At 34.6% G+C, this 23987-nt stretch overlaps 1 protein-coding gene across 1 annotated transcript; it reads left to right on the forward strand.

Moving 5' to 3' along the window:
• Positions 1–1510: 1510 nt before the first annotated feature.
• Positions 1511–23770, forward strand: LOC137393863 (uncharacterized). Its single transcript, XM_068080574.1, has 8 exons — positions 1511–1615; positions 1780–3297; positions 17093–17248; positions 17441–17551; positions 18068–18223; positions 18396–19506; positions 19749–19774; positions 23156–23770. Exons 1-7 carry the CDS (start codon positions 1511–1513, stop codon positions 19757–19759), a joined length of 3168 nt encoding a protein of 1055 aa, XP_067936675.1. The 3' UTR covers positions 19760–19774; positions 23156–23770.
• Positions 23771–23987: the final 217 nt, after the last annotated feature.

A 23987-nucleotide genomic window follows, 5' to 3' on the forward strand; every position in this document is an offset into this window, starting at 1 on the left:
CGTAAAACCTCCTATAACGTATACCTCCTATAACGTATACCTTCTATAACATATACCTCGTATAGCGTATACCTCCTATAACGTATACCTTCTATAGCGTATACCTCTTATAACGTATACCTCCTATACCTTCTATAACGTATACCTCCTATAACATATACCTTCTATAACGTATACATCCTATAACGAATACCTCCTATAACGTATACCTCCTATAACGTAAATTCCAGATAACATAAAGAATTTATATGAAGTTTTTGCTCCTAAGTAAAAATTCCATATTATGTAAAGTGTCAAGTCAGGCGAATTCTCAAATTTTATTTGAATGGTAATCTATCTCGCCGCACTTGCGAAAGACAAAACAATGGGTGTATAGCGTTATCTATTATATATACAACATCCGTGACGATTCTAGTTTGTCGTGATAAATCATCAGATGTATCGATGAAACAGATAATAGGTAGTTGCGCGATTGTTCATGAATACTTAGAGGCGATCGATTGATACAGGTGTTACTGCATCAGTCCACCAATCTGAATGTCACAAGTCGGAGTATCGCCGAAAGTTTTCTTTTATTCTAACATTGACCCTTGGATACAGATAGATGACAAACAGGTAGTACCGCTTTTTTATAATAAAAATATTTTGTTGTTTTGCTTTATTGAGACATAAAATATAAAATATTTGTTATTAGTTTTAATTTGCAGAATAGACTATGCGGTTTAGAAAAAATAAGCGAATCATTGTAAATGAACGTCAAAGATATGCGCTCCGCATCAACTTATTGTAAAATTACCACAATCATGGTCTATAAAACCTGTAAGATTGATCAGAAAAAGGAGAAAGTTGTTGCGGCAAACCAATAATACTGCAGTTTACGGTACAACATGCAAATTAAAAAAGTCAAGTCGAGAATTTCCTTTTTGTATAGCCAAAGCGGTAAGTTTGGAAAGATCTTTGAATGGATTAGGCAATTTAAATATATTTTTCTGTTCTTATAGTGTAAAATCCTTATAATATAAACGTTTCTGGAACGGATTATTTATGTTGTAGGAGCGCCTACTATAAACGTCTTTGAACGAATTGGTTTATTAGGTCAATTAGATTTGGACCAATCGGTATTAGACCATCGCATCAAAGCCACTTTTTGTAGTGGTGGCTGATGTGGTCTGTGGTCACTGAATGGTAGTGAAATAAAAATAGCTTGTTTTTTATTTATTTAATCATTCCAATTTTCGTGTAACTTATACTTTGAACATATATGTATGTACTTTGTTGTCACTAATCGTATAATCGATTTCAACTTTAAAAGAGCAAATGCTTCAATAAAAAAGTCAAATCTACTAGTTGAGAACTTGAAACATGCTTGTCAGTTATCACTCACAGTTTGTGTTTTTAACGTTTGTACAGAATGGTCTTACTGCTCCATGATTACAAGAGATCTTCAGTGAACAAAATAAAATTAGTTTTATTTTTATTTCATATAGAACCGACTAACTAGAATTAATCAATGAGGCATCACTTTGATGACCTGTTCGCTGTTTGTCCTCATGAGTTGTTGATACCACGTCTCAACAAGATCAAAGCTAGCAAAGGGCTCTTCATCAAAGCTACTGTAAAATTAGGACCGTTACTATTATGACTAGAAGTAGGATTTAAAGTTTTATTTAAAACTATCAATGTTATCTTCAACAACTTTGCACAGGTATTACAATAATTTATTATGATTTCAGTGATGAGCGATGTCACATGGTTAATAGTCGTTGTATGATGTTGTAGAGGGAGCCTTGGTGGAATAGGAAATCAGGTGCTACTGCTGTTTCTCGGCGCTCCAAATTTCTATCAGGACACCGGTTGTCTTTAAGTTCTGCTGCCACAGATGCTGCAGAAAATGGCGCTGGCAGTACTAACACTCCCATGGTTGATGCAACCATAAGTGCATCGGCAAGAGACGGCGTCAGTTTCAGTGAGGACAACCAGAGCATCGAATATGAGTCGTCATCAAATGATGTGACACCAACTCGAGATGAGCCTTCTGTTTGGGAAGTGATAGATAATACTGTTGAGACTGAACATTCTGTTGATACAACAAAAATTAGTACTAATCATCGTACCAAAAGAATTGTAACTGTATGTAAATCTCCTACGACTGAGGAGACTGAGCAGAGAACCATTGGGCTTGATAACCCAAAGAAAGACACACAGACAGCTGTTTGTGGAAAAGCAAGTGAATATTATGGTCCTCCTGAGCCATGTCCATCAATTTCCTCTTTGGATAATGACTACAGTGTAAAGAATGTAAAATCTAAAGATCTGAAGTCTGTTCACGGAACAGCAGGAAAATCTGTGAGTGAACCTCGAACACAACACCAAACAAATATGTCAGAACGCCAAAAGTCGACGTTGTCTGATGTTTCAACAAGTACATCTTTCTCAGATAAGAGCTCGACCAACAGCAAAAATTCTATGAGCAAAAGGTCACCTAAAGATAAAACTTTGAAGTACACAAAAAGCAAGGATGATAAGTCATCAAAAAAGCAAAGTAAAAAGTCCAAGTCGGACAGTCGAAATGAAGAAAGACGTCCGCGGACACTTACTGTTGCATATGATAAGCTACGGGAAAAGAATGGTACTTCATTGCCTCCTCGAACCTATGACCCTCTTGATCCTCATGGCATCAATGCAAGGCGCTGGACTCATAGCAGCACTAAGCCATATACCCAGCGGTCTACATCCTCAAAAAGACAAGACTCAGGTGGTAAGCAATTATCACACCATGGATCTCGAAAAAGTAGTTCTGAAAGAGGCAGTGACTCTACATCTAGATTAGATCGAGGGCGATCCTCTTCCCAAGATGACAGCAAAGAAGAAACTGGAGTGTCATCACAAAGTCAAAAATTTCCAAATGATTATGATTCAAATAAGCCTTCGTTGACTAGCAGTCAAAGGTTGGGAAAAAAATTGCTTTCCAAACATAGTTCCTCTCACTCATCGCAAAAGTACTCCCGGTCAAAAGTTGTGTATTCATCTCATGTAAAAAGGACTGCTATTAAAAAATTAGATAAACCCAGTGATCATTCAAGCTGGATGAAGGTATTTACTGATGGCATTGGTATCCAGAAAATTCGTCAAAATCAAAGAAAGACGTTTTTGGCTACTTGTGTAGAGGAGTATTCCCTGCAGACTAATGGGAGTATGGCAAAAGATGTTAAACCACTTTTGGCATTCAAAGTTGGCAACCCCCAGTTTGTCTCGGAGTTCTATGAGAAAAAGACAGAATTAAATGAGCTCCCTATGGTAAGAAGCGTTTTCTACTCAATCCTAGTTGAAGGTTGGCTTCATGATGAGTGTACCACTACAGAAAATGATCAGAGATGTAAACTAATGTTTACAGTAGCTGGTATGTAGGTGGTGACAGAACTGAGCTAATGGAAGTTATTGTGGACTGCCCCATTACTTGCAAATAGACTTATGGGGTTCATTCACTGGTGTACGTTTGTACCCAGTTAGTTGCTGAGCTGTGTTCACAACTTTGAAAAGATTTAGGTGCTGGCATCGTGATAGTATCACACACATGTGTAGACTTCTTGTGAGTCTATGTTCATGCAAAGTAAAGATACTAGTTACTGCAGGATTCACTTGTGACCTACTCGATCTAGCTAGTACGAATGGATTGGCATGAGAGGTAAGATAATTGTACACCACTGAGCTGCTGGGTACACTAGTATAATTAAATGTTTGTGACTACGAATCATCTTAATGTACCAATATATCTTACTGTCTCTCCACAACTGATCAGCTAAATATACTTATTAACTTATTACTTACTAACATATTTTACTGTCTCTACACAACTGACTAACTGAATATACTAACATATCTTACAGTCTCTACACAACTGACCAACTGAATATTCTAACATATCTTACTGTCTCTACACATCTGACCAACTGAATATACTTACCTTACAGTCTCTACACAACTGACCAACTGAATATACTAACATATTTTACTGTCTCTACACAACTGACCAACTGAATATACTAACATATCTTACTGTCTCTACACAACTGACCAACTGAATATACTAACTTATCTTACTGTCTCTACACAACTGACCAACTGAATATACTAACATATCTTACTGTCTCTACACAATTGACCAACTGAATATACTAACTTATTTTACTGTCTCTACACAACTGACCAACTGAATATACTTACCTTACTGTCTCTACACAATTGACCAGCTAAATATACTAACATATCTTACTGTCTCTACACAACTGACCAACTGAATATACTAACATATCTTACTGTCTCTACACAACTGATCAGCTGAATATACTAACATATTTTACTGTCTCTACACAACTGACCAAATGAATATACTAACATATTTTACTGTCTCTACACAACTGACCAACTGAATATACTAACATATCTTACTGTCTCTACACAACTGACCAAATGAATATACTAACATATTTTACTGTCTCTACACAACTGACCAACTGAATATACTAACATATCTTACTGTCTCTACACAACTGACCAACTGAATATACTAACATATCTTACTGTCTCTACACAACTGACCAACTGAATATACTAACATATCTTACTGTCTCTACACAACTGATCAGCTGAATATACTAACATATTTTACTGTCTCTACACAACTGACCAAATGAATATACTAACATATTTTACTGTCTCTACACAACTGACCAACTGAATATACTAACATATCTTACTGTCTCTACACAACTGACCAAATGAATATACTAACATATTTTACTGTCTCTACACAACTGACCAACTGAATATACTAACATATCTTACTGTCTCTACACAACTGACCAACTGAATATACTAACATATCTTACTGTCTCTACACAATTGATCAGTTGAATATACTAACATATCTTACTGTCTCTACACAACTGACCAACTGATTACTAACATATTTTACTGTTTCTACACAACTGACCAACTGAATATACTAACATATTTTACTGTCTCTACACAACTGATCAGCTGAATATACTAACATATCTTACTGTCTCTACACAACTGATCAGCTGAATATACTAACATATCTTACTGTCTCTACACAACTGACCAAATGAATATACTAACATATTTTACTGTCTCTACACAACTGACCAACTGAATGTACTAACATATCTTACTGTCTCTACACAACTGACCAACTGAATATACTAACATATCTTGCTGTCTCTACACAACTGACCAACTGAATATACTAACATATCTTACTGTCTCTACACAACTGACCAACTGAATATACTAACATATCTTACTGTCTCTACACAACTGACCAACTGAATATACTAACTTATCTTACTGTCTCTACACAACTGACCAAATGAATATACTAACATATTTTACTGTGTCTACACAACTGACCAACTGAATATACTAAAATATCTTACTGCCTCTACCTAACTGACCAGATGAATATACTAACATACCTTACTGTCTCTACACAACTGACCAGATGAATATACTAACATACCTTACTGTCTCTACACAACTGAACAGTTGAATATACTAACATATCTTACTGTCTACACACAGCTGATGAATTGAATATACTAAAATATCTCTTACTTTCTGTAACAAGTTAGGCATGTGTTGGAACTGATTTATGTAAAACACTTTAATACATGTACTTTATTGGCTGCTTGAAGTTCTTGTGATTAATTATAGCATGGTAATCAAGGTTGGAGGAATAATCCTGGTTTTTCTGTTTTAAATTTCTCACGGTGATGTATTTTCCTTGTCTGGAGAATGTCAGAGCGGCTATATTTTCTGGCCAACAGTAAGTTTTAGGCAGCCTTAAAATGATGCATTGAAAGTGTTTCGTCTAAGAACAGACATTTTATGGCTGATAGCTGATAGTCTACTAACTTCTAATAATTATAATAGCTATTAGACTTTTCCATTGTCATACAATATGCTAAAAAGGACAGGTTAGGGTCAGTAAAGATTGGATAGCGTGTAATTTCTCAGTAAAGTATGAAAGGAGACAACCATTTGCCATAGGAATAGGCTAATTAATTTGAAGTGGTTCTTATGAAGTTTTAGTTGCATCGGAGTCGTCCTTATATATTGGTTGTCTATCAAGTACAAAGATCATTTTGCCAAGTAATTCACCGGAATATTTTAAACTGTTTTTTAAATGTCGTTTTAGCTACACTAAAATAATGGATTATTTCTCTTTTCAACTTTTTTCCGCAGTTTGTTGAGTGAAATAATGAAAGTTTTTGATAACATTTCTTTCAATATACATGTATGTGAAAACTAGGTGAATGCTTGGCATTGCTTGGGTAATAAAAGTCTTTGGACAGAAAATTAATTTTTATTTAACTTGCCGTGTACAACATTTAACATCCTAACTCTCAAACTTCATATCATGAGAAAAGCGTTTTTCGTGCAGTTCAAATGAATTAGGAGAGAAAATAAAATGACTGTGAGGGTTCGCAAAAGTTTTCAAACAATTGTAACTTTCAAATTTCCTATCATGAAAGAAGTGTTTTGTTGAAATAAATTGGGAGGAAAAATAAAACTATAAAAGTGTTTAAATGTAAATGTGAAATCATTAGCAAGTAATGGCTAAACATAGTCTGTTTTGCTATGATTACGATGAAAAATCATTTAGTATATAATTATATGATTTTAGTTCATTTCAATGTTGCCATCAGAAGGCGAAAATATCGTATGGAGTGGTATAAAAACCCATATTAATTATCTAATGAAAACACCTGGTAAAAATCATCAACATCGTCATCATTAAAAAATAGTAACAAAACAATATGTTAACCTTAGTAACTATAGTTGTCTACAATAACTTTAGTGTATTTTGTGGTTATGATCTGCTGGAAAATGTAACTTTGCAGTTTACTATTTGCAGTACGTTCCATAGAGTTCATTCTTTCGAGACAGACATATAACATAAAAGCTGAATTTAACATAAATGAATTTAGATTACTAAACACATACTTAAAGGAAGTTTTAGTATGTATTTAGTAAACTTCAAACTTTTAACTAAAATTTTATCACTACGCATTTGCGAATCCGTTTGTACCATAACGGATAATGCTGAACCGATATAGCGAGCAACGTATATCTCTTTCTGGCGTTGTGGGAGGTATTTTGGTGAATAGCATATCAAATTTTTTCTTATTTTGTCGTAATCAGTACAACAATTGCCAAATTTTAATTTCGAGAGAAATTTTTATTGATGTCATATGGCAGAAAACAAAATCGCCTTAGTATGGCTAAGACAAAAAAGTATCGTGTTTCATAGAGTAAAGGCGGAAAATATTTTATAACGGGCATCGTAATCCATGAGCGCAATGTATCAATTGATATGTCATTTAGCGCGTGCAATTGAGAAAAGGGTGTACGGTATATAGTAAGAGCGATTGAATTGTAAGAACTGCGTAGCTTATTGGTTAGATGCGCGGTTAGAAACTTGCGGTTGCAATCTTCGTGAATTCAAATACAGCATGAAGTGAGCTTTTAATTCCAAGATTTTGATAGCTATAGCTGGACAGACAGATAATGACAGATCACGATGACAAACTTTGAGATACATACATGTACCCTATATATATATATATATGTATATGTGTGTGCCATGTCTGACATGGAAGCCATTTGTGGCACACTATAACAGCAACTATTTGCATCGTGTTATCCTTATTCATTCATCATCTTTTCAAGCTTTCGTGCAACATTTTTACAAAGTTAACTGTTTTCTGTTTTCAATCTATGTGGGATCGTAATCTGCATATTGAAGCTTTTAAGGCAACAAGTTTTCAGACTTTAGTAACAAACAATCATCCTAGTCTTCAAAAAGGCATCTGTGTAAGCATTTCACTAAGTAATCCTGTAACTACATGCCCATACTTGTAAAAAATAATGTATTTTTATTTGAATTTAAGTTCTCTTCATTGTTCAGTTGTGTTGTTTAAGTAACCTCAAAAAATTATTTTCAAGCGCTTTCAGTTGAAAAAAGTTCTGCTTCATTTAATATTTGATGAGTATTAATTATTACTCTGTTATGAGGTTATTTCTTACTCTATTTGCATGCACATCATTAGCTGTAATCGCATCTGCCTTGACAAAGCACATCATTTCTCATTATCACTTGCAGAACTCAAGATTATGTTTAACAAATAATGGGTTGAGAATAGTGAAGTTATATGCAGAGGATAAGTCTCAAAGTTTCTGTTTTATGTTAAACAAAAAGCACAACTGCTGTGTGACTATGTTTAGCCTCACCTGCTTTCTGTTTAGCCTCACCTGCTTTCTGTTTTTCTGCTATCCCTCTCCATGCCCCATTCTTTTAGGAGATAACGATTTCACTATTGGCGATGTCTGTAACCATTAATGCACTCACCATCCTTACCTGCCATAAATAGTGTATATTCATTATTTTATCTGTAACTTTCTAGTTCTACCGGTAAACTGAAGTTTAGAGAAAATCATGGTTTGATGTTGAATTATTAGGCTGCTCACATTTAACACAATAAAATAGATTTTTGTTAAATACTATTTTTAAAATGGTTTAAATGTCACTTTCTAACAGAACACTGATCTTTTTTTCATATAGCTAATCAAGCAGAGAAATTGTGTTAATCATCGGGAAAGTGTTTGTTTGTTACCAAGTTTCGTTTTTATGGTGTTAGCATACACCGTTCTTTCCTCGTTGTTTCTTCATTGTAAACCTCCCATTACATATATTCTACTTAACGTATGGAATTTATGTAAAGTTTTAGTAGTGAATTTATAGTTTATACTCCTTTTTGAGCCTTTTTGAGGTTGGCGGCTCTTCACCATTTAACCATAATGCATAACTTACGGAGTCCGTAACTAAACTGGTTTGAGTCACATGTTGTTAAGTATCTAGTTTGACTCACCCACTAACCATGCGATGATTAGAGTTGAAAGAAATATCATAGGATTCATAAAGTAATATATAAATAAACTACACAAATATACTGTACAATCAAACCATGACTGACGATCACCTCTACAATTAATATTTAGACGTGAAATTTCAACAAATCTTTCTCTCAACGTTACAAGTATAAAGTAATGTGAATAATTTCCAACTTAAAAAACGTTACAATATAAAGTAATGTGACTAATTTCCAACTTAGAAACCAGCAAAATGTTTTGACCTATTACATTATTGTCAAGAAAAGTGAAAAAAATTGGTAGCGAATGAAAATAAAGATAATTAAAAATATATAAATTAAGTCAGATGAAAGTATTGAAATGGAAATAGTGATGCTCCATATTTTTTATAACTTTACTTGCCACCGAACCTACTCATTGCCAAGCCTACGCGTCTGTTCACATGTCTCCAATGCATAGTAACAATAACCAAGCCTACGCGTCTGTTCACATGTCTCCAATGCATAGTAACAATAACCAAGCCTACGCATCTGTTCACATGTCTCCAATGCGTAGTAACAATAACCAAGCCTACGCGTCTGTTCACATGTCTCCAATGCGTAGTAACAATAACCAAGCCTACGCGTCTGTTCACATGTCTCCAATGCGTAGTATCAATAAAAACCTTTTATTTACTAGTTTAGTTTTTTATATAAATAGTTGAAGTTTAATTTATTGGTTTTGTATTAATTTCTACACATTTCTTTATAATTCATTGCTTTTATTGCTATATGAGGTTAATTGAAGTATTAGTCTTTTTTGAGCTCTGGAAAAAATTAAACAAAGTACTATTTTACTTTATAAAAATATTTCTTTTAATATTGGACAGTTCTAACATAGGAAACAAGTATCAGATGACGTTTGACTGTCTTGAGATCTGAATAATACCTTTTATATGACAGAAATCAATGAATTTAACAACAGTAACCATCAAGATTACTTCACCTATTTATGTGGTTCCTAGCCACTAGCCTTCTGTCTAAGACCCTTCTGTCTATTAGAAAAGGCCTTAATACTATTATGGCCTTTTCCTACAGCAGCGCCAAAATTAAAAACGCACTCGCCAGGTTAATAGACACATGAATTTAATGATTTCTCTTCTACCTTGCTCTAAATAATAAAATTAAATATTTTAGATCAGTAGTGACCCACGGTAGCCCAATATTCAAAATTTAGATTATTGCAGGCTATTGATATTTATTGAGACTTTCATTTATTTGTATCAATAAGCTTTTTCAAATTGAATTAAGCATATATTGTTTAAACACTGAATTTAAAGAAATAAAGTGTCATGTTATATACAATACAACTTTATAGAGCTCATGTAAACCTAAATCCATATAAATAAAACATATCAATACTCCATAAAAAGTTATTTCATAAATTGAATTTAACTAAAGCTTCTATGATTGTTTTATTTACTGTTTATATTTCACAAGCTTACAGCAAGTTTAAATAGAAAAATATAATAAACTAGTTAACTGATAATAGTAATATTCTTCAAGCCTAATCAATCATTCAATAGGTAGAGGATATTGTGTGCAGTAGTACTGCTCCTTTCAGCGGAGAGAAAGGCTTATAGGGTTTAAAAGTTAAGTAAAAAGTCTTACATTTTTACTTAACTGATATAATTCTCCTCATCAGTATTATTATCAGCGCAACAGGATGGAAAGGGGCTTATAGGTTCTGTTTTGAATGATCAGTCAATTTTCTAGACATACAGCAAACACAAGTGTTACAATATTTGCCAAGTCGTTGAAGTTTCACTTCAATTGGTTTGTTGTTTAATTATCTACTTGGTAATGATACATGATGCTCAATTTTAATCAGGCTTAGTTCAAAATTTTCCAACTTATGCTGGGAAAAAGTAGATATTACTTATTTAAATAAAAAAACCAGGGGGCAAAGCCTTACTTATAACTCCTAAAATATATTCCTTCTAAAATTGTAAAGTAACTGGTAGCTCTGCAACTCTCTTTGCAATTGTGTTCTTTTATGGAAAAGATGTTTGTCATTATTATGCATCAGTTTATATTGTTACTGACAGTCAAATATCTCAGAGGCTCTGCAGTGCCTGACCGAGTGCACATGGTACATGTCATTCACTGACTTAAGGTGGTGGAAGTGAAACTCAGATAATCAGTGAACAGGTCATTAGGAATTTAGCTCTAATACCTTCAATTTATACTGTGTCAAGAGATCATAATAATTGCAGTTAGTATCCAACATTATCATAGACATTTGAGTGCTATGTTCTCAAGGAGTCAAATTATAAAGCAACTTCCATTGTGTTAGTTTGAACAAATTGGAGCTTAGGCTCATCATATCGGCCTGCAGCTGCTAGCTGCTAGCGTTTACAGTAACAGCTGTGTCACTCAATTAGCTCACTTTAACTTTATTGCCGCCTTTTGATTCGTCAGATCTTTCTGTTTAATAGCTCAGCCAAAGAAGGTCTACTAGCCGCAGTAGATATCTGAGCAAACACTCCTAGATAACTTGTCATTGAAGCCTCCGCCATACAAACTAACTCATTCATAGTGAACTGGTTATCAGATCCTGGTGTTATATTGAATACCTAGGGCTACATGATGCATCCCGCTAAGAATGCCATTCTCGGTAGCATGCTGGATTGTGTGAATAACAGGTCACTCACTCAGCTTCTCATGAAAAGTCTGTGTAGTCCAAGCAGATGTTAAAAAGTGTATTCACTAATTTCCATATATATTCACAGTTGAAAAAATAAGTTGTTTCTTACCAAAGGAAGCAGTATAGAATGATATACAAAATACTTTATAACAATAGTTCGTAGGCTAATCAATGACAACCTACCATCCCTTGTCTTTACACGTGTCACTAAAATTCATAAGTGACTCGTATCATATAACAACCGTATAATTAGCTTAAGATTCTAAATTAAGATGGGCTAGAGATATATATATATACAAATTGCTAAAATAAATATAAACTTGCCAACTTGTATTTCAATTTTTTATTAAGACTGCAGCAAAAGCTAAATTTTTAAATCACTTGAAAGCTATGATTTATTGGTCAGCATCGTTAAGGTGTTTCTGTTTGAACCTCTCCATTTACTAACAACACTTGTATGTTCACCGCTTTATGTGACCTGTATTTGTTTTATTCATTCCAAGCTGTATTTGGTGCTGGAAATGAAGTTTGTTACATTTTATATAATTTTAATATGACAAATTTGAGAGTGTTTCAGCAACTTAAGCTTTAATTAAACTCTTTCATCATATTCCTTTTAGTTAAAGATTAGTTTTAATAACATTCTATTATTTCTAGCATTTGCAAAAATAGTTTTACAATTGTGGTAAACTTTGGCTGGTAAATAAATGGCTGCGAAAGATAAAAATAAAAACCAAGTAAATGTGATGCAGATATGGCAACCATTACCCATAATTCAATTCTTCTGCTTAGAAGCGATATTAAACTAGATGCTGTCTCCCGATTAACAATTATAGACTTTCGTTTGTAATCTATATATATATATATATATATATTTCTCAAAGTTTGTCATCTGTTTGCCGTCATCTGTTAGGATGTATATCTGTCTGTCTGGCAATAGTATTAAAATCTTGAAATTAAAATTCCGCATTCGGATAGATTTTAACTCACGGAGATTGCACCCGCAAGTTTTAGATCCACGCGCTCTACCATTGAGCTATACAAGGCGTATTGGTCAAAGATACTATTATATCCCGTATAGTCCATAGAGTATGCCATGCTAAATGACGTATTATTTGAGCATTGCGGCCAAGCGTTACGATGCCCCTGTTATAAAATCTTTTTTGCCCAACTCAAAGAAACACGATACTTTTTCATTATTTTTTCGTTAGGGCGAATTTTTTCTGCCACACGATATCAACAATAATTTTCTCGAAATTAAAATTTGGCGATTTGTGTACTGATTATATACATTATTAAGAGATATATGGTGCTTGCCATGGCGAGTTCAGTGGTATCCGTTATGGTAAAGACGGATTCGCAAACAGGTAAATGATAAAATTTTAGTTCAAAGTTTGAAGTTTACTGAAATACATACTAAAACTCCCTTCAAGTATGTGTTTAGTAAACTAAATTCATTTAAGTTAGATTCAGCTTTTATGTTACACGTCTGTCTCAAAGGTAAGAACTCTCCACGCAGTACATTGTAATGTTATATCATCTTGCAGATAAAATCCACAAAATGCATTCGAGTCATTGTAGGTAACTATAGTTACTAAGATTAACATAATTATTGTTTTGTTACTATTTTTTAATGATAGAGATTTTTATCAGGAGGTGATATCATTAGATAATAACTATGGGTTTCTATACCACTCTATGTATGTCTATAACCTACGATATTTTTGGATGCCAACACTGGCATGCAAAAATTAACATGCCAATTTTCTAAATTATATTACTACTTCTAAATTAAATTACTAAAATTATATAAATGTATACCAAATAATTTTTTATTGTAATCGTAACAAAACAGACTATATTCAGTCATTACTTGCTAATGATTTCGCATTTACATTTGAACACCTTCACTTTTTTTTCTTATTAATTTATTTCAATGAAACACTTCTCTCAAATTATGAAATTTAAAACTTACAGTTGTTTGAAAACCTTTACAATTGTTTTATTTTTTATTCATTTCAACTACACAAAAATACTTTTCTCGATATAAAGTTTAAAAGCTGGAATGGTAAATGTTGTTATATATGTTAAATGAAAATAAATTTTCTGTCCAAAGACCTTTTTATTACCCAGACAACCCCAGTCATTCAGCTAGTGTGAGACTAAATTAAGCGCATCAACAATCTGATATTCAATGTGAATGCCACAACTTGTCATAGGTGGTAGGTAATGATAGGCATCACTGTGGTGCACTGTCGCAGAACGGAATTAATAATATGCTTTGAGAGAGTGATTTATTGAGCAGGTCTGTCCCGTACCTTTCTCTAAACTATTCCATAATAATTATAGTAATAACTCCATAAGAGTTTTTAGGAAATTCTTCATAATGACAGAAATTGTGAACTTAATATTTGGCTTGTGTTATATAGTATCAATCTATCACGCTGCTTTGAAACTCACATGAAAGACTCATGCTTTGTGTGCCCCATCACTGATCTCTGTTAGCGCACCACTAACAGTACTCTTCCAGGACAACGTTGTCATTTTCAATCTGTACAACATATATTCAGCTGTATAGATATAATGAACTTACATTTACTTAGCAGGAAACTGTCATTAAAGGGTGTTAGGTGCAGGCTGTTGTCCGTCATATGTGATAGATATACAGTGAACCTTTGCCATATGATCTTAATTCATTTCAGCGTTGGCATCATAAGGCAAAATGTCATGTAGAGTGGTATAGAAACCTATAGCAAATATCTAATGCAAACACTCTCTGGCAAAATTCATCAAAATTTTGTATGCCTACTTTACATATTAACAATTAGTAACAAATTAATATGTTAACTTTAGTAATTATAATTACCTACAGTAACTTTAGTGTATTTAGTGGTTATGATCTGCAATAAAATGTAACATTACAATATACTATGCGCAGTACATACCGTAGGGAGTTCTTACCTTTGAGACAGACACAATATAAACATTGAATTTAACTTTTAATGACTTTAGCTTACTAAACACACAGCTAAGTTTTAGTGTGTATTTTTAACTATTTTACTGAACTTCAACTTTTCCATCAGCTAAAATTTTATCACCTATCTGTTTTCAGTTTCGTTTTCACCAAAATTTATAACAAATAACGCTGAACTGAGAGAGAGCGAGCATCATATCTCTTTCAGGCGTTGTGAGAGGGAGTTTAGCGAATAGGATATCAGCATCTTTGTTATTTCGCGTATTCAACACACCGACTGCCAAATTTTAATCTTGTGAAAAAATTTTGTTGATATCGTGTGGCGAAAAATATTTCAAATAGAGAGGGTGAAAAATCATTGTGCTCTACATTGAAGGGCGAAAAAAATTGTATAGCAGGGTCATCATAGCCTGAGGGCGCACTGTATTCGCGAAGTATTACATTTGTCATGATCATATTTTTAAGGAATTATTAAATGTTGACTATTGTCGCTAAGAACAATAATATTTATGATTCTGACAATATATTTTATAACAATATATTTATGATCTAAATCTAATGTTCTCCTTAAATTTGTCAGGGTTTGCCCTGCTCTACTGTTTTGCAATCATTTAGTTACAAACTATAGTTTGTTATAAATCGGATTGGAGTGAATGAGGGAGTGAATGAGTCTAACATCTTACACTTTTACTTAACTGATATAATCCTCTGCATCAGTATTATTATCAGCGCAACAGGATGTAGTTTGGTTCCTGTAATCTATGGACAGCTACTCAATGGTACATTATGTTTGTGTTTAGCAATTAATCACGGAGGCATAGAGGGCGTAAATGCAGTCAAGTTTTGAGAACCTGAAATAAATATTGGTGATACTGAACAGCATAGCTACAGGCGTACACAAACATTGGCATTAGAATTTTATGAAGCACGTGGTATGAAAAGCAATTTGCTGTCTCAGATGTTAACCTGGTTGAAACTGCTAAAGGAAGCGCTATAGAGGTTTTCCTTTGCCTTGCCCAACTGTGGTACACACTTGCTGACAGCAGAAAAGGGTGGCGCTGCCACTGGGAAAAATGATTGTGTACAAGTATACAATAACTCCCTTCTCATCATGAGACGCGCTTTTAAGAATTTGTGAACATAGATATTGCTTACCTCAGCATTAATATTAGTTTCTGTGGAAATCTATTATAGAGTTTCAATCGAAAAATTATTTTACTATTGATCATTTCTCTAGCTGATAAATTTAATTTAGATTTGTTTGGTGTTTGTTAAAATCTAGTGTGGATTAAACTGAAATTATTAACATACTTTGCATTTGTTAATTTGCAAAGTATGTTAATGAAATTAATGAAATTATTATCTCAACTGATTAGTGAGTTAGTTCACGTGCAGCGGCGATTTTCAATTAGGTCAGGCACTGATAGTTTACCGATAGTTCCATCATGGCTTGATCATGTTTAGAAATATTCCACAACATTGCAAGAGACCAGCTTATACCGTCCTCTAAAGAAAAAGCCGATAGTGTTGCCACAGCATTGATGCAATCGTAATTGCCACAACTATATGAGCTAATGTTGTAGCAAAATGATGCCCAAAGTTTCCATGTTTATGAATTATGAAAATATTGAACTGACTTGTGATTGGTTTGTTTGGTTATTATAAAAGTCTGCAAATTTTTAAAGTTGGCTTCCCCTCGTTAAGGCTGATTTTAAATGCATAAATAAAAACTAATGCGATGGGAAGTTTCAAAAAGCGTATAAAAGGCTATTCCAAGTGAATTAACGTTCTTTACAAATATACAAAAAACCTTTACAATTTTTATTTTTGGTAATATCTCTCCAATGGCTAAAGTCTACAAAATAACACACATTCTTCGCTATTAGCCATTATACATTACTTGCTAGCCCAGCTTGACAACAGGAGTAGACAACAACATAGCCCAACCTCAGCTACAGGAGTAGACAATAACATAACCTAACCTCAGTTACAGGAGTAGGCAATAACATACCCTAACCTCAGCTACAGGAGTAGACAATAACATATCTTAACCTCAACTACAGGAGTAGACAATAACATAACTTAACCTCAGCTACTGGAATAAAAACTAACCTAACCTCAACTACAGGAGTAGACAATAACATATCCTAACCTCAGTTACAGGAGTAGGCAATAACATACCCTAACCGCAGCTACAGGAGTAGACAATAACGTGTCTTAACCTCAACTACAGGAGGAGACAATAACATACCCTAACCTCAGCTACAGGAGTAGACAATAACATATCTTAACCTCAACTACAGGAGTAGACAATAACATAACTTAACCTCAGCTACTGGAATAAAAACTAACCCAACCTCAACTACAGGAGTAGACAATAACATATCCTAACCTCAGCTACAGGAGTAGACAATAACATAGCCTGAAACTATAATAGGAGTAGACCACAACATTGTACCAGTCTTCTCTCACTTTCAGCTTGATGGCTTGTCTGTGACACGGATCATGAAGGAAAAGTTTGCATTCAAAGTCAAGATAGGACTGGAAAAGCTTGATACATTTATAACCGAAGGTATTACTGTGAATGGACAATCTTCCTTCTTCTCACAGTTCCGCACCGCTTTGAAGCATTCTGTACGTACAGTTATATTTTTCAGATCATTTGCAATGCGTTACTTACCACGCAATTGTTTCTTTGGACTTATCGCTTTGCAAGTGAACCTTGGCTTATGCTGCTGTCTGTTTGACGCAGTCATTGATCTTTAGGCATTCTTTATCATACTTGCATAATGTTTTTGGATAGTATCGATGCTCCTGTACTTTCAGATGCACAGCAAGAATGCAGTTTTGCTATACCGATACGCTGATGTGTGTCTTGCATGGACTTCATCAAAGAACATTCCCAAGACGACTCCCATATTCCTGCTTATACACAAGGTAATGCTTTGACCTTTTCACCTCCAGCACGTACATTACAAGTATAATGCTACCATAGTGTGTTGATAAGTTTAGGTGCCTCTTAACCCATTACTATATTAAACATTAACCAGTGCACTCTTTAGCTGTTGGAGTTACTAGACTGGTATGTTTAAAATGAAACATACTCATCATTGGTATTACTCTTTTTTTCACATTCTTTCATTCAGCCTTATTCTCTGGTTATTCCTCACACTTTACAGTAACTCCATGGTTGGCGTATTCAATAGCTTTGCTCACTTCAATGTAGTTAAACTAAACATGAGTCTGTGACTCAGACATCTTGCTGGTCGCTGTTGCTGACCATTTTTTATTTGCTTGCTGCAAAAGTTAGCTTGAGGAATGCTAATAGTCCTTCCGTAATTGTGCCTCGATAATCTAATATTCTTTATCAAATATTGTAAATTTAAGTTTCCGCTCTTTTTGGTGTAGCTGATTCATGCATGCCGTGTGTAATCATACTCCGCTTTGCTTCAGGTGGTCTACGGCCGATGCAAGACCTACAGCCATCTCGGTGATGCCATGTATCTAAAGAAGGAGCACCAGTGTGATTGCCTCAAGGCTTCACTGATTGGCATGAGGAGAAAAGATGAAGAGCAAAGTGAGATCCGTAGAGGACTAGCCTGCAGCAAGGTAAAGTAAATGTTCTCTAGTTCATTGTAAAGCTATCATCATCATCAAATGTTTCTAAGGCTGCGTCAGCCACCTAGGCAAAGATCTAATAATAATTTTTTAACATGTTTCCTGAAGGAAACACCTTTTCACATCTTGCTTTCCTTATTTGTCTTATGCACACATGTTTCAGGTGGTCCTCGCTGACTTTGAACGAAACACAGGTAAGTACAGGGAGAGACCTCGACAGATCTTGCCTTATGCAATCGTTTTGTATGGAAAAACCAGCCTGACAGAGACAGAGCAGTCCGACCTAAAGGAGCTAGTTCTCGACTGGAAGAATCAGTTTGAAGCTCATCGCTGGAAACTCCTCACCACTCCTGAACATTCCCACAAACAGCTGCTTATGCAACAGCAACAATCACAACTTGCCCAGCACTCGAAGATTCTTCCATTATCTGAAGTTTCTCTCATGAGCAACAATATAACTACCGCACAACCTTCCTGGCAGCAAATGCCTCCTCGTGGTATGCAAGTAAAACCCCCCAGTCTGCTTGGGAGTATCACATGCTCGCCGCCATTTGTAGAAAACTCTAATGCTCTGCAGTCAGGCCTGGGTAGGCCCCCATTTCGTGACATTCATGGGAATCCTAACAACTCGATGCCGCCAAGCTATTCTCGTCAGAGCATGTTACCACTCAGTGTCGATGCTTCAATGCTTTCACAAGCCATTGACAATCATAGTTTTACTCCTCCGATTCATCAGGTAGAGAACCATTCAGATTACCATAACAGCCAAGGAAGCCCCTCAAGGAAACGAAGACGTTCTCATTCAAAGTCGAGCATAGAGTCAGACAGCCATTCTTCTAAGTCTAAGCATTCGAGAGGAGATCGACCAGTTGATATAGAGCTGGACCGAATGGTCTCACAAGCCTTGTCTTCACATCGTCGCTCCTTGGTTACCAAAGACGTCGGTGTGCAAGTTAAAACCCAGTCTACAATAATATCTTTACAGAAAAAGACTGTTTCACTCTCGGCATCTACCCAGACTCCAGATCTTCAAAAGGATGATAGCTATGAGGCAACCCTCTTGAGGGGAGGCCCACTTGAGGCCACTTGTCCTACTTGTCAGCGTAAGCTACTTGATAGTTCTTCAGATGAGCCCTCAGGTGAGACAACTTCGGGCTCTGAAATGTTGGCTAGGCTGTTCACCAATGGAAATGAAAGACCACGACAATTCAAGTCTCTCTCTGTACGCTTTGCCGGCGCAGATGATAAGAGCAGTATGGACGAGATGCTGTTAGGTAAATTTATTTCATTACAAAGAAAACACATATTTTTTTATTTAGAAACTGCTCATGGAAGTTTGTTTGTACAGGCTCTGCTATACTTGCCTTGATCAATCTTTCTGACGCAGATATTTTTTTGTAAGTATAGTAAAGGTGTTTTTATCACAGTATCTCATAATTAGGTCAGACAGGGCAGCAAGGCTAGTGATTGAGTTATTGTTCAACTCTTTCATCATATTCATTTTATTTGTTTCTAGATTTCGAATAAAACTCACAGTCTGAGGTGAGTCACCACTCTTCTTTCCGCGTGTTTTGCTCTCTGGGCTGTGAGTCATTTTGCTTAAGCTTCTCATGGTGATTTGAATAAGTTTCACTAAGTTGATGACTTGCTGCATCATGCTCGAAGTATCAGATTAGAACATACATCATTGCATGAGAGGATGAAGTGCGAGATATGAAAACAATTTGAAGTATCTTCAATAATGTTACCTAGCCTGTGATTTCTGATATGCTTGTCTGAGAAGTTTTAATAATGAAAAAAACAGAAGTAAAGCTAGTTCCAAGATTGGGGGCCAAATGCTCTTTTGTAAATCTTTGAATTATTTTTAAAAGTGAATATAAGTGAGTTTATTTCCAGTTACATTTAAAGCGTGTCATGTGTGACCTATGAAATATTGCCGTATGTTTGTAAGTTTATTAATGTGTCAAAACGGTACATAAAATGCTGTAATATTGATATACATGTACTATCAATATTCTAAAATGTTCTTAAAGAGTGTCGGATTCTATACAATTATGTTCATGTGTAGATTAAATAGTGTTCTCCATCTTCTAGTTAAGAATTGATTTCAGAGTTGAACTAGTTATTATGAAGGTCTAACGAAACGAGACAAATAAATGTTAAGCCTTCTGCACATGCTTGAAGTTACCAAGAATGTACGTTAAATATGTAGAAGTCTAAACTGCTGTGTTGCTCATACGTGTGCTGATAGCATTAAAAAAGTTAATTATGCTTTAAAATCGTTGCGCAAGATGGCTTCTTCTCGAATGTTTAGGTCTAGATTTGGTGGTAGTTACTTTTGGCCTACATAGTTACTTTGTCTTATGAACAGTTACACAGAAGGAAAGCAGTGTTTCTTCTATGTACTCGTTGTATTAATAATTTCTAATCCTATAATTTTATCAATACAGTAGACGCTCGCTCCTACAACATAAATAATCCGCTCTAGGACCGTTTCTGTTATCAGGATTTTGTGTTATACACGTTAACAGTAATATGCACGTAAATTGGCTAATTCATTCCAAAATATTTCCAGACTCACCCCTCTGGCCATACAGAAAGAAAAAACTAGACTTAACTTTTTAATTTGTTGGCTTTATCATAACTATAATATTATAATAATATTATAACTATATTATCATAACTATAATATTATGTTTACATCAACAACTTGTCTTCTATTTCTGATCAATTTCACTGGTTTTATAGACTGTGTTGCGGCAATTTTACAATAAGTGGATGGGGAGCGCACATATTCGCCGTCTATTTACATCGTTTTATTCATTTTTTCCAGACAGCAGTCTATTCCGGAGAGTAAAACTAATAACAAATATTTTGTATGTCTACAATAAAGCAAAACAAGAATACATTTTACTATAAAAAGAGCGTCTACCTGTTCATCATCTGTTTGTATCCAGGGGTCAAGTTTAGGTTAAAAAATAACTTTTAGCGATACTCCCAACTCGTAACATTCAGATTGGTAGACCGGCGCTGTAACATCTGCACCAATCGATCACCTTGAAGTATTTATTAATAATTACACAGCTACCTATTCTCTGTTTTGTCGACACATCTGGCGATCTATCACGATAAACTAAAATGTCATGAAAATTGTATGAAATAAATATAACGCTATACGTACAACGCTCTTTCTCACAGGTGCGGCGAGATATGTTACCATTCACATCAAATATGAAAAGTTGCCCTGACTTGACACTTTACTTTTTATGAAATTTTTTACATAGTACGAAGCAAAATCTTTGCATAAATTTTTTACTTCATTTGAAATTTACATTATAGGAGGTATACATTATAGGAGGTATACGTTATAGGATGTACACGTTATAGGAGGTATACGTTATAGGAGGTATATGTTATAGGAGGTATACGTTATAGGAGGCATACTGTACTAGATTCCTAGTATCGATAAAATTCTAGTGTTGATGTCAAAGAGATAGGAAACACTGACTGTCTCATTTGTAACCAAAGTTTGACAATCAATAAAGTCTGACATTTATTAAAGATGAATTTGAACAAAATTTTATATTTTATCTGAAATATCCACATTTTGCTCCCATTTGAGGTTGTTTTTGATGTTTGAGGTGCTCGACTGTCAGGGTGTTTCAAGATTAAAATTTACAGAAAACTTGATCACAGTTAAAAAGCTTGGAAAAGAACTCATGCGAAAGGACATTGTTATAGCTGCTATAGCTGATATCTGCTATTGTGTTTATACTGCAGCATTACGCTTCTCTATTCTGTTTGTCTTTTTGCAACTATAATCGTCATAATCGTGCTTTCGCCTAATCTGAGCATTTTAGGTGAAGTCAAGTTTTGTGGATTTTATTCTCGAAACATCCTGGCAGTCAGATCACATCAAAAACAATCACAAATGATAGAAAAAATACTGGTACTTTCTGATAGAATTTATTAACTTTTTTTGCAAGTTCATCTTTAAACTTGTGAGAACATTTTGTGTGTCATAGTTTATTGATCGTAAATATATTCAATAAAACTCAGCTAATACAGAAAAATAAGACAAAAAATACTTTCATTCACCATTTATTTCAATTTATTTATTTTAAATTTATAAGTGGCTCAAACTAATCATTTTAACCTTCTCTTGATAGACAGTTAAAACACGAATTTTTCTGTTACACCATTCCCACAAGTTGCCATCTACTGTTGTTATGTCTTGGTGTTACTAGGGCAGCATTTCGCAATCACTGTTTAAAATCAGGTCAAACACTTCGTAATAGTTATATATGTGATCGGACATGCAACCCAAAGTTATGTTGTGTCGATTCACTGTTCACATAACAGAACACTGTTAGACTAAACATGGAGCATTAATATAAACTCTTACCAATACAACATCGTAACTTGTGTCTGACAAGTTTTTTTTTTCATTTGTGAAGACTCAGGCAGTCATCTTGCAATGCAGTGTGACTATCATACTATAGGGTTAATTAGCCTTCAACTGTGATATGCAATGGCTATACCTGACTCAGCTCGATATTTTAAACTTGCGTTTGTGGCATTGAACAACTAATTGCGAGGATTTGCGTTGTGTGTGGATTGTTATATGTAGAATGACCTTCTCTGTAGCTGTGCACTGCAATAGATGTGTTGTCCATAAGTCATATAGGTAAGGGTATATAACTTCCAATTGTGTGACGTGTTCTCCATAAGTTATATAGGTAAGGGTATATAAATCCCAATTGTGTGATGTGTTGTCCACAAGTCATATAGGTAAGGGTATATAACTTCCAATTGTATGATGTGTTGTCAATAAGTAGTTTATATAGGTGAGGGTATATAACTTCCAATTGTGTGCATGAAAAACTAACCAATAAATAAAATAAAAAGATATTTGCTTTGTAGCGTTTATAGGCAGGGAAGGAGGGCTTCTCTCCATGTTCTCTGAGCACACCCATTGATCATAATTTTCCATGGACAGAAGTCAAATCCTCATAGTTGAGAGGAACTCATTATTTTCATCGTTGGTATCTTTGTATTTGAGATACGTCCAACTCTACGCTGGATGCCAAAACAGACCATATCCTTGATAATGAACTGATGGAAATTATTTCTACTTTTATACATATACAAGTGCATGTATTCTGGTTAATGGCTGGCCTTTAGGCATTTGATTTTATGATATCATATTATACTTGTTCTAAATGAATCTGTAAATTTGTCATTGCAACTTAAACAAGTTTTAGCTGCTTTTCCTCATACATCTGACAGTTTTAGACATGGTATGAAGCAATGATCTCATTATCTTTCATGTGATCATTCTTGCTTGGGCGAGTTGAAACTACCTTATTTTTAGCTATGTTATACCGGCAAGTATCTCCTTCATGTAGGCGAGCTGTTGTTTTGGTTTTGTTTTAAATTTGTGGTTGATTTTGCAAGTAGAACAATCCTCCTAATTCTTACATTATTGCAATTTGTTTATAATGTATTTTCTTTTAAAATCATGTATTTAGACATAATACATAATGATTTCCAGAGGTGTGATTTTACTGCCTTTTTTATTTCTGACGTCGCGTATAACTTTATACTTGGTTGCATTTATACGCTGCTGTAGAAATCATCTCATACATATGTGTTAGCGAATGCTTCACAACGCACTTCAACAACATTACCTACTGTAAATATTGCATATACTGTACTTGTAATCAGCTCAGTCTTCTAGATGTTAAAGGAAGTG

Source organism: Watersipora subatra, chromosome 4 (genome assembly GCF_963576615.1).
Source record: "Watersipora subatra chromosome 4, tzWatSuba1.1, whole genome shotgun sequence".
Classification (NCBI taxonomy): domain Eukaryota; kingdom Metazoa; phylum Bryozoa; class Gymnolaemata; order Cheilostomatida; family Watersiporidae; genus Watersipora; species Watersipora subatra.